This window comes from Zonotrichia albicollis, chromosome 20 (assembly GCF_047830755.1).
Source record: "Zonotrichia albicollis isolate bZonAlb1 chromosome 20, bZonAlb1.hap1, whole genome shotgun sequence".
Classification (NCBI taxonomy): domain Eukaryota; kingdom Metazoa; phylum Chordata; class Aves; order Passeriformes; family Passerellidae; genus Zonotrichia; species Zonotrichia albicollis.
The window spans coordinates 9,656,166-9,668,325 of NC_133838.1; the positions used below are offsets into that span (position 1 = coordinate 9,656,166).

General features: G+C 47.5%; 1 protein-coding gene and 1 long non-coding RNA gene across 8 annotated transcripts in view; one reads left to right on the forward strand and one right to left on the reverse strand.

The window, feature by feature from the left end:
- LOC102060644 (zinc finger MYM-type protein 4) overlaps positions 1-1,122 on the reverse strand; it is a 43,397-nt gene extending 42,275 nt beyond the window's left edge. For 4 of the 6 annotated variants that reach the window (XM_074555775.1, XM_074555774.1, XM_074555773.1 and 1 more), the window contains exon 1: positions 834-1,120. In XM_074555775.1, coding sequence (XP_074411876.1) covers positions 834-875 — 42 coding nt within the window. In that variant the 5' untranslated portion in view covers positions 876-1,120. Of the gene's footprint in view, positions 1-833 lie in introns of all 6 variants that reach the window. The other 2 variants (XM_074555771.1, XM_074555769.1) reach the window with 2 other exon arrangements.
- On the forward strand, positions 1,090-9,994 carry LOC102060461 (uncharacterized). 2 transcript variants are annotated; one of them, XR_012583354.1, is made up of 4 exons: positions 1,090-2,043; positions 3,150-3,229; positions 6,952-7,084; positions 8,773-9,994. It is a non-coding gene; the product is annotated as an uncharacterized LOC102060461 (long non-coding RNA). The 2 variants fall into 2 exon arrangements; XR_271481.4 differs by lacking the exons at positions 6,952-7,084; positions 8,773-9,994 and adding an exon at positions 7,149-7,706.
- Positions 9,995-12,160: the final 2,166 nt, after the last annotated feature.

The following is a 12,160-nucleotide window of genomic DNA, read 5'->3' on the forward strand; positions in this document are numbered from 1 at the left end:
GTTACAGCCAAACCCTGGCATGGCCAACACGGGTCACACAAGGGTTACAGCCAAACCCTGGCATGGCCAACACGGGTCACACAAGGGCTACAGCCAAACCCTGGCATGGCCAACACGAGCAACACAAGGGCTACAGCCAAACCCTGGCATGGCCAACATGAGCAACACAAGGGCTACAGCCAAACCCTGGCATGGCCAACATGGGTCACACAGGGGTTACAGCCAAGTCCTGGAAGGGGCATGGCCAACACGGGTCACACAGGGGCTACAGCCAAACCCTGGCATGGCCAACACGGCTCACACAGGGGTTACAGCCAAACCCTGGCATGGCCAACACGGCTCACACAGGGGTTACAGCCAAACCCTGGCATGGCCAACACGAGCCACACAAGGGCTACAGCCAAACCCTGGCATGGCCAACACGAGTCACACAGGGGCTACAGCCAAACCCCGGCATGGCCATGGCTAACAGAAACCATTCAATGCTCACAGCCTGAGCACCCAAGAACTGCATGGTGCTGCCATCTTGGCTCACTCTGGCCTGACATGGACAACTGGAATTAAGAGGAGCAGCAAGGACATCGTGCTTTAAACAAGGAGACGGACGGTGACGACAGCTCCTGCTCAGCTGCAAGTTTATTATTGAAGTGATGCCCAGACGCTCGTGGCGGGGATGCTCGGGCACTGCCCCGAGGGAGAGGAAGCTCAAGGGCCCCGAGGGGCAGCGCTGCTGGCCTGCGGCCGGGCAGCTCGTGCGGCTCGGTGCCCCCGGGACCCCCGGCCCCGCCCGCCGCATCCCGCCCCGGCCCGCGCCCCCCGCGCCCCCCACTCACCCTGCCGCGGGGGCCGGGCCCCTCCTCCTTGGCCTCCGCCATGTTGCGCCCCCCCTCAGCTGTCCCAGCCCGGGGCGAGGGGCCGGGGGTCACTCCCTCTCAGCCTCCCCCGCGCTCCGGGGGGCGGCGGCTCCGGGGGGCTCCGCGGCGCGGCGGGCGGGGCTGAGGGGGGGCCCGGCGGCTCCCCGAGGGCGGCGGGGGGGGGGGGCTCGGACCCGCCAGGCCGCGGCCGCTGCTCCCGGAGCTGCCCCGACCAGCCCAGCGCGGGGCCGCCCGCGCATGCGCCGCACGCCTGCGCGCGCCCGCGCCTGCGCGCCGGAGGCTCGGCGGGGCCGCGGGGTCGGGGGTGCCCTGAGGCGGGGGGGACGCGCCGGGATCCCGCGGCGGGAGCGGCCCCGGGGCTCCGCCGCCCTCACGGCGCTGCCGGCGGCGATGTGGGGGCGGCGACCTCGTGGCGCGGCTGCCGGGGCTGCCGCGCTGGCGGCAGGTGGTCGGTGGGCTCCTGGGGGGGAGGGCCTGCCAGGCCACAGCGCCGCCCTCACGGCGCCCACCTCACCTGTCCTGCCTATTGTACCTCTGCTGCGTCATGCGTGAATGAATTCATTTCGAATTAATTTTTTAACTGAGTTTAATTTAATTTTGTTGGTACTGTTGAAAAACGTGGAATACGTCAAAATTTTCTTCAGGATTTTCTGTGATGTTATTGTTGGTAGAAGTTATTGTTGGTAAAATTGCCTTGTTAAGGGTCAGGCCTGGACATGCTTCATGATCTCAGACCTAGAGGGAGTTTAACAAAGCTCGGGGAGAGGGATGTCCAGTGATGGTGGCCACAGGAAATGCACAATTGACGGGCCACAAAGACACCTGGCAGAAATGCAAGATGAGGAACAGCCAATAAACCCAACCTGTAATTGTGCTGAATCAACAGCTGGGTGAAGAATCATTTTTGTGGCAGGAGGAGATCACCACTGCCAACCCATGGAGCAAGAAACCACCAGCCCAAAGGAAAGAAACACTGAGCATGGCACTAATTAGCATGAATAGCAAGAGAATTACCCAGCAGAACACTAATTAAAAGAGAACTATATAACACATAGCCAATGAACACTGATGGCCTATTAAGAAAACCTTTGAAACCATATGTGAGATTCAGATTATTGAGGGTTTTTTATTGTGAGCAATGTTGGACATTGCCAGCGCCCAGAAGTTGGTAAGGACAATGCGCTCTTGTCTCTTTAATAATTAAATAATCTATCTGCTAATTAAAACTTGGTCTTAAAGGAAATCTCCACTTCCCAGTTTATCTGATTTGCACAGTTATAGACTGGTGCTGAGCTGCAGCTGCATTTCAGTGGTGACTGAAGTGATCCTTATATAAACACTGTCCTTCATCTGGCCTGAAATGCTGGATGCAGAATATTGGGATTCATTTAGGAAATCCTGTCAGGTCTCTCTTAGAAATCATGGCATTCCAAGGATAGAGAGATAATTAATGTCATAATTTAATAATTAATGCTTTTCACTTATGCAATAATCCTCATCCTCAAGTCTAAATTAAAATAATCCTTATCTTGAAGTCTAAAATAATTACAGTTGATAAGTTGTTTTGTGAAATTTCTCAAAGAAATTGGGTTTTTTTAATGGCAAAAGATGTTATATGAGAACTGTATAGCAATTTAAGAAATTGCTATGAGAAATTGTATAGCAATTTTAAAAGTTTTTTTTTTAATTCTTTTCTTTGTAGCTATCTAATTAAAAATTTAGATAGCTACAAAGAAAATAATGAATATTTAATTTTTTATGGGACAAAATACAATAACATTAAAAAAATGAATAGGGATTTATATTTTTTTTTTTTAGAGTTAGAAATTCTAATACTGTCTCAATATCAATATAGGGCTGCACATATCAGGGTTCCCCAGGTGTTTTGCACAAATTTCACTGTGAACACACAGGTGTCCCAAAAGCATGAGGGTCACAAGCACAGATTGTGGACCAGCTGAAAATGCACAGATTCCTCAATGGGATTTTCTAGGAAGACAGAAAATAGAGAAATAAATTTACTACATAATAAATATAATAAAGAATAAATATTTATTAACTTAACAGAAATGCTGAGGAATTCAAGTATGAGGAAGACTTTAAAAGTTTGAGTTTGGTTTAGGAATTAAGACACTCAGGAAAATAAACTTGCTTTTTCTTTTTGCCCTCTGCTTTCTGAGGCTTTGCAAAGGCTGCCTTCATGTTTTCAGGCTGAAGTTTAGAAATTATGGGTGTTTTTGTGTTGACTAAACCTCTTTTTTCTTGTCATCCTAGTGCCAAATGCTGAACCACTCAGATAACCTCAAATACCACGAGAACTCTACAAAACTCCTGTAACTTTTTGGGGCTACATTGTAAGTTTCTATAGAATGGTAGAAAATGAAATTGTTCAAGCTTTTTAATGGGAACAGACATCATTGTGTGGTTCTCCTAAGGAATCAGGGAGGGATGGAACTTTGGGCATGCAATACAAAATGCTTTCAGACCACTGTGCAAAGGATTCTGTGAGAAATCGATCCTGTCACTACAACAGGTGGTAAATCAGCCACGTGCTGTTGAAATCTCTGCCTGCTGCAGGTTTGCTGAGGGTGCACAAAGGACAGACAAGGGGGTGCCAGTGAGAGGAACCATTTAAAGCCAGATTGACCCTGGTGTGGGCTGAGACAGCCAAACCTGTTCTCTGTAGGGTGTTGGAACCAGAGCAGGACATTGTTCAGCTTCTTCAGACTCTTGGGTGTTGTTGGTCCAGCTTTGGGAAGACCTGGCTGTGGCTTTGCAGTGCCTGAAGGGGACAACAAGAAAAAATGGGGACAGGCTGTTTGCAAGGGCTGGCAGGACAAGGGGAAATGGCTCCCCACTGCCAGAGGGTTAGATGGGAGATTTGGAAGGAATTGTTCCCTGTGAAGGAACAGGGAGCTCTGTGTGTTCACAGGGGCTCTAGAACAGGTTGTCCCTGGATCCAAGTGTCCAAGATCAGGTTGGATGGAGATTGGAGCCACCTGGGATAGTGGAAGTTGTCCCTGCCCATGGCAGGGTTTGGAACAAGATGATCTTTAAGGTTCCTTCCAACCCAAACCATTCCATGATTCTGTGATTCTGCAGGAACTGTCTGTGCACTAACATGGCTAAAAGAGACACTGCAGAATATGTGGGTAATGTGGTGATGACTCCTCAGAACAGAGCAAGATAAATGCCTGGATAAGGCAGGGGAAAGATAAGATTGTTCCACGCTATTGTTTTTGAATTGCTTTTTAATTCACCCCTGGAGTGCCCATATTCCAATCTGCTGCACAACCCTGAGTGAGACTATTCCTCTTTAAACCAGTGACATTTAGAAAGGAACCACAAAACCCCCTTCACATGCAGGCTGCAGTTCAGTGAACTGGATGAATGATCTCTGCACATCCCCAGGGGCATGCACAGCTGAATATAGATCACCCAGAAAACCTGCCAGCTGTGCAGAGTGGGGCTGGGCACTCCTAAAACCTGCCAGCTGTGCAGAGTGGGGCTGGGCACCCCTACAAACCTGCCAGCTGTGCAGAGTGGGGCTGGGCACCCCAAACCTGCCAGCCCCATGGGTTGGGGCTGGGCACCCCTAAAACCTGCCAGCTCTGCAGAGTGGGGCTGGGTATTCCTACAAACCTGCCAGCTGTGCAGAGTGGGGCTGGGCACTCCTAAAACCTGCCAGCTGTGCAGAGAGGGGCTGGGCACCCCTAAAACCTGCCAGCTGTGCAGAGTGGGGCTGGGAACCCCTGAAACCTGCCAGCTGTGCAGAGAGGGGCTGGGCACCCCTAAAACCTGCCAGCTGTGCAGAGTGGGGCTGGGCACCCCTAAAACCTGCCAGCTGTGCAGAGTGGGGCTGGGTATTCCTACAAACCTGCCAGCTGTGCAGAGTGGGGCTGGGAACCCCTAAAACCTGCCAGCCCCATGGGTTGGGGCTGGGCACCCCTAAAACCTGTCAGCCTCATAGATTGGGGCTGGGCACCCCTAAAACCTGCCAGCTGTGCAGAGTGGGGCTGGGCATTCCTACAAACCTGCCAGCTGTGCAGAGTGGGGCTGGGCACCCCAAACCTGCCAGCCCCATGGGTTGGGGCTGGGCACCCCTAAAACCTGCCAGCCCCATGGGTTGGGGTTGGGCATTCCTGCCTCTGCTCCTGCACAGGGTCTCCAGAGAATTCCAGCTGCAGGTGGAACAGCCCTGCTGAGTGTTTCAGGCCAAACATGAATTAATAATAATAAATAATCTTTTCTTTCCAGTGAGCATCCAAATGGGACAGCTTTGGGAGATGGGTGAAGGAAAATACAGCTGTTGCAGATGTTGTACCCACAAAGAATCATGAAATGTTAAGGTTGGAAAAGACCTCTAAGATCATCAAATCCAACCACCACATTCACCAGTAACCATGTGGTGCTTTGGGCACTTCTTTGTCCTTGTTGCTGTCATGGACTGAAAAGGGATGTGGAGATGAGCAGCCAGCGGCCTTTCGTGTCCCAGAAATGGACAAAACTGTGGACACCTCTTAAATTTAGGTGCTCTCATACTGCAGGGCTGTAATGCTGTAAGAAAATACAGGGAATATTTCAGAGGAATAAAAACCTGCAGTGGTGTCTCCCCTTGAGCCCTGAGCAGACAGGAAATGTGGGTTTGTGTCCCAGCTCAGGGGCTGCTCTGGTTTGTCCCTCACGTGCTGGGTGGGATCTGCGTTTCCCTGGAGCTGCCAGGACAAAGGGGAACAGGAGGCTTGGAAAGCACAAGGATCAAGGGAAGAGAAAAGGCAAGTTTTAAAAAGCAAACGCTTAGTCATAGAGACACAGACGCAGGAGGGCTGGCAGGGGCCTATTTCCATCCTGAAACTCCCCCTCATTCCCAGACTTGCTCTGGCTGTGTTTGCTGTTAACATCCCCTTCCCCCACCACCCACAGATAACTGAAGGAGCAGCCGTTGAAAAAGGAAAAAAAAAAAAAAAAGAAAAGGAGCAGTTGCCTTGCTCTGCCTGCAGGAGAAATGTCAGGAAGTGTCTGGTGGTGGGTGGGATGAAAGGAGGAAGCTGAACTCTAAAGAGAATATTCTAGCTCTGCTCGTACAAACAAATGCCCCTCTGTATTCTGTTTGATAAGAACATCCAGGAGCAGATCCTCCTGCGTGCAGGAGTGTGAGTAACTTCCACACCTCTGAGTGATTTATTTGTACGTGCTGCATTACCCCCAGCACTCCATGAGCTGGAGGGGAAAAGATGGAAACAGCTCAGGAAAAGCACAAGCATCATCAATAATTAATAGTGCCTTTTTTATAATAGGAATGATCCAATATTAATTAGGAAGTTAATTTCTGTTTGGATGGTTTGTGCATGTGTATGAAATTTGGACCAGGATTTAAGTTCAGTGCAATCATGCTTTTATTCTAATTACAATAATTATAAATCTATTTTGCATCCTCTTTTTAAGTCTCAATAACACAGGCTTTTGTTTCCAAACATGCCAGACAGCAGTTTTTGCACACCAAATATGGCAGCTCTCAGCTCCCCAAAGTGAATCTGGTTATAAATAAAAAAGAAATTGTTTTGCTTCATTGTCAGCGTGCAAATGTGAAAATAAGCCCAGAACATGGGTCGAGATAAATACTTTGGATTTCTAAAGTCACAGAGTCAACAGGGAGGAAAGAACTTAATTGCACACATCATGAAATATTTAAACAGACAGTGACCAACGTGCAGATGTGGGATGCAGACTTTTATAGCTAATTCTGTGTTACAAACAGCTGATGCTGCTCTGCATCAGGGACTCTGAATCTTTCTTACTCTGGAGCCTTAAAAATTCTCAGTGCAAAAAGGCTTCAAATTTTGAAGCTTTTTTTTTTTTTTTTGTAATGAGTGATCTGTTGGGAAAAATTCTATGGCAGAAGCACAAAACTCAGACAGAAAACTGAATTTATTATTTATCTGTAGACCACCTCCCCCTTGGGACATGGGTGCATCTCATCCATAGCAGACTGGTGGGTGGAGGTTGCCATAAAAGCAACCAGAAAATTTCTCTTTGTTACACTTCTCTTCTTATACAGTCATTATCTATTTTCCAGCTGTATTCATGCCTTTCTTGTGCTACCAGGACACTCATTGGAAAGTTTTCCTGATGGAAATCCAGATTATGTTAAAAGAAGTTTTGTAGTAGATTCATGGCAGATTCTGTTGGTGAAGAAGAAGAAAGGAAATGTGAGTTTTCTCTTAGCTTTTGGGTCTTCATTTTGTTTTTCTATCTGCTCTTGTCTCCCTGCAGAAAATCCAAACTCCCACCCCAAGCAGCAGTGGGAGAGCTCATGCTGGCACCAAGCTCACCCTGTGAACCCCCAGAATAAATGGGGTGAGATCAGTAAAACCTGCACAAGACATCCCAGATTGCTTGCAGCTCTGCTAGCCATCATGTCACCGAGATGTTTAGATCTTATTATTTGCCATAATAAGATGCCAAAAGTAATTTTCAAAAAGGGAACTGTTAGACTTTTGCAAAATGTGATTGTGCTCAAGGTCTGGGATAGGTGTCAGGTTGTCAGAGCATCATCCCCTGGGAAGTCTCTTCAAGTGCCTGCTGCTACAGCAGGATTAATTTTATCTTTGTCTTCTGAGAGTCACTGAGGAGTGACATGAATAACCTCTGCAGTTCTTTAGCCATTTGTGTTGTCTTGAATCTTTATTGGCAATTACTGCCCACTCACAAACTCTGGTTGCTGCTTTTTAATATCATCCTGAATTCATGCTGTGACTACATCACTTTTTCCAAAGGCACAATAAAATTGTTTATTTTAAAATTGCCACCATTTTTGTGTTAGGAAGAAAAAAAGGGTTTGATTTTCTCTTTCATCCTTTGTGTTTGTCTTTTGGAAATAGCAGTATATTAAAAAATAATTATAGAGAAGACATTGCCAGTCTTGAGATTTTTGAGAAAGTCATGGCAGCCTTATGAAATACAGCCCTGTGAGTTTACTCCCTTCTGCCCCACTGACATTCCATGCATAGCCAAACATTAACCAGGGCTCAGCTCAGAACTGCTGGGATTTTGCAGAGTTGTTGTCTCTGTTTCCCTGCCTGGCTCTGTGAGATGGAAGCACAGGATTCTCTGTAACACATCCCATTCTTGCCACATATTTATTGTCACAGAACCCCACTCTGGTTTGGGTTGGAGGGGACATTAAAACCCACCCAGTGCCACCCCTGCCATGGGCAGGGACACCTTCCACTGTCCCAGGGTGCCCCAAGCCCAGTCCAACCTGTCTTTGGACACTTCCAGGGATGGAGCAGCCACAGCTTCCCTGGGCACCCTTTGCCCTCTCACAAGGGAGAATTTCTTCCATTTATCAAACCTAAATTTCCCCTCCTCAGTGGGAAGCCATTCCTTGTCCTGTCACTCCAGTTTCTGATGCAGAGTTCCTCTCCAGCTTTCCTGGAGCCCCTGCAGATCCTGGAAGATGCTGTGGGGTCTCCAAACAACCTTTTCTTCTCCAGCTGAACAGCCCCAGCTCTCCCAGGCTGTCTCCATGGGGAAAGTGCTCCATCCCTTTATTAAATTCACATCTCTCTGGATTTTCTCCAACAGTTCCAAGTTCCCTTTATGTTGGGGCACCAGAACTGGATGCAGCATTCCCAGGCAGTCTGAGTGAATCCCCTCCCTCAGCTGCTGAGCCCAGGGCACACCTGGATTTCTGGGCTGCATCTAAAGGACCCTGCCCAGTAGGTGACAAAATGTGACAGAGTTTTAAATTCTCTCAATCAAAGAAATACAAAATTAAATTCTTTCTAGTAGGAAACCACAGAAGATTAAATTATTTTAATAGATGGCATGCTTACTGTTAACTGTAGGGCAGTGGGATAAATTCTAGTTCTGTCTATCTCATTTCTGTCCACAGCTCAAGGACATGTCTGGATTGACAGCTTTGTGCTGAGTGTTCCTGCAAGGCACTGAGCATCCTTAACTCCAATTAACATCACTGGGAATGGAGGCTCTTGGAGCTCTCTGAAGCCGTTCTTGGCATGCCCAGCTGTCCAAGGATCACTCTGGGATCACCCACTGGCACAGCAGCTGCTGCTGAGAGAGGAGACACAGGCAGCAAGAGGAGGAAAGATCACTTTATCCAGATTGTGTGGTCTCATCAAGTCACAGAACTTCCCAACCTCAGAGCTCTCTGGTTTTAAGCCTATAGGCATATTTGTGATGGTATGGAGGAAAAACCTCTTGGAGGGCAGATTCAATCTGTGCTCAAGGAGAGGTGAAAACAGCCCTGCAGGGAGAGGAGAACCCTCATCACTGAGTGCCAGGGAAAGTTGCTGTGAGCTGAAGAGACTCTGTCCTGCCTCAGGTTCAGATACCAGGTGATGCTATTGGCATTTTGCTTCCTCCTTTATTCTATCAAAGGTCCCTTTGTAACACTCTGGTGAGCCCCAGAATGATGAAAGGTTCTGCAGGAATCCCTGTTCTTCAGGCAGCTTTATCCCAGTGCACCACAGACTCTGTTTAGGAGAGGCTGCAGCAGGGCAAGGACTCTCCCCTGCACCTTCTGAGTGCCTCCCTGCTCTGCTCTCCCTTCCCACTCCTCCCTTTGCTTCCTGATTCTTGAAATTCCTGAGCACCTCTAGTTCTGGGACATACTGGAATTTGTGCACACAGCCCTTCAACTGTTTTCTTCTGGGTCAAAATTTTCCAGGGAATGGCCAGGGAGTGCAGACATCTCCTCACAGCATTTAATTGCTCCTTCAGTAGGAAGGGATGTTAGTGGGATTCCTGTTTGTTGTACTTGGGACATTTACAGAACCTCATGGGGTAATTATTCCTAATTAGCAACTTGGACACACGCTGCTCCTTCCTCCTCCAATCTGCAATTAATAATACAGACATAATTCAGATTTCTCCTTGCCAGTCTTGTGTTTATGTTTATAACAAGAGGAAACAGTTTAGGGGGAAAAATGTATCTGAATCAATCACCTGCTGAGCTCCACACAGGGATTACCTGAGGATTATCCTGTGCTCGTGGCAGCAGAGACATTCAGAACTTTGGGCACCTCTGTGGCAGCCTGATTCCCTGGCATATTCCTCTAAGGTCTTTTCCTCATTAGTCACAGACTGCTTCTTACCACGGCTTAATTCAATTTTTAGATCAGTTGTACAATATGAAAAATCCTCAGAATTAGTAACAGCAGTGTTATTTTTAAATAGATTAATATTTTGAGGGTGAGAGAGGTCTGGAGTTCTTCCTTTTTTGCTTCTCTCAATGGCTCCTATTAAACTGAACTAATGTATGTGTGCACTGAACATCCCAATGAAAAGATCAATGTTAGGACGGAGAAATTCTTCAACTCTTACCCCAGGTATCACAGAACATTTCCAGTCTCAGATATATTTATTTATAGTGGAACAGAACTATATTTATTTATTTATACTGGGGAGAACATCCCAAAATTTTTTCCTCAGTGTCTGTTTTTATACAAAACCAACCAGCTGAACACTTACAAAGCAGGTCACTGTTACCAGAGGTTGTTTTTACTTCAAGTCCTGCTCAGGCATCAGTTTTCCTCTGATTTGAAGACCAGGATAAACACTCATATTGCAGCTGCAAAACATGGATCTTACCCTGGATCTGGAGAAATTCAAATCCACTTTGCAGACTTTGGATAAATTCTACAGATTCTTGTATAGATTTTTCATAGAGTCATAGAATCACAGAATATCTTGAGTTGGAAGAGACCCAGAGGGATCATTGAGTCCAACTCCTGGTCCTGCCCAGACACCCCATCAATCCCCCCTTGGGTCCTGCAGAAATCTGAGCTCCCTTTTTCTGTTCTGATCTTTGCTCTGCAGATTTTTGCAGAATTAGGAGAATAATTACACTCTTTATCTCTTTTGAAGAATGATAAAAATTAGTAGCTCCTGAAAATACAGTTCATTTATACTTAAGACACAACACAGGCAAACTCAACCCTTTTCCACTCAATGTTATTTGTTTCATGAAGAGACAGAACCAGATGTGACAGCAAGGAGATGCCAGTTGTTAGTTTGTGATAAGAGCCAGTCCCAAATTTGTTCTTGCAGTGATTTAACCTCTGAGACACCTCGTGGTGGAAACACTCACTGCTGGCAGCAGGGCCAGAATCCATTTTAAAACAACCTGGAGTTTCCATCCTGCAGCGCTTGGAAGTGGCTGAAGTCCCACAGGCAGTAAAACACTGATTCAGGGCCAGAATCAATCTGTGGCTCCTTTTTAATTTAAAATATATAAACCCACAGAGACATTTATTTTGTTGCTCTCCTATAAGGAAAGGCTGGGAGAATTGGGATTGTTCAGCTGGCAGAAAAGACTTTGGGAAGAGCTAATTCTTTCCAGTACCTGAAGGAGCTGACAGGAAAGATGGAGAGAGACAATTTACAAGGGAAAAGGGGAATGACTTCCCAGTGCCAGAGGGCAGGGATGGACGGCATTTCGGGAAGTAATTGTTCTCTGTGATTCCGTGATTCAATGAAGAATGAAACCTTTGACTTCCCCAGGATGTCAGAAATATTCATGCAATTGATGATATTTTACCACAGCACTGCCACAGTTCAGGTCTGTGAAATTAACGTGGGATTTTCCCTTGGGTTCCCACGGGGTTTGATATTTTTAATTTCAGACCTGAAACTGAATGTGAAACATTCCTGGGAGCTTGAGAGGGGGATGGACGGAAACACTGCTGAAGGGGAGGTATAAAAATGGCACTGCTGAAAGCAGGCACACTAAAGAACTGGAATGTGCTTCTGGTCTGTTTTCTGTAATGGAACATGCAATGTCGGGACTGTAACCATCACGGTCTTGCTACAGCTGCTTTATTTTTCACCTCAGAATGCACCGTGCACATTTTGGGGAGCTGGCGTCACTTTTTGTTCACACCAAGCTCTGTCCTGCTTTCCTGGGGCGTCTGGAAAGTAACTGCGGATCGCTGTTCCTAAATCAGGCTCATTTTAGGTGCTTCCCTGCCCGACTTTTAACACAAAACACTGAACGTGACTCCCCATGCTGGCGCCGGGGCTCCACTACCACTCTTGAATGCATAAATCGGATATTTCCTATCTCAGATTGGGTTTCAAAGCAGCGAACTGCAATTGAAACTACGTTTATTTGACATTTTTCGAGCCGCAGCCAGGGTTCAGTGCGCCCTGAGGCGCCCCGCAGCCGGGCCCGGGCCGCGCCTCCGCCTGACTGACAGCCGAGCCAGCCAATCACGAGCCGCGCTCCCGCCGTGACTGCGCCGCCCGCCGCTCAAACTGCC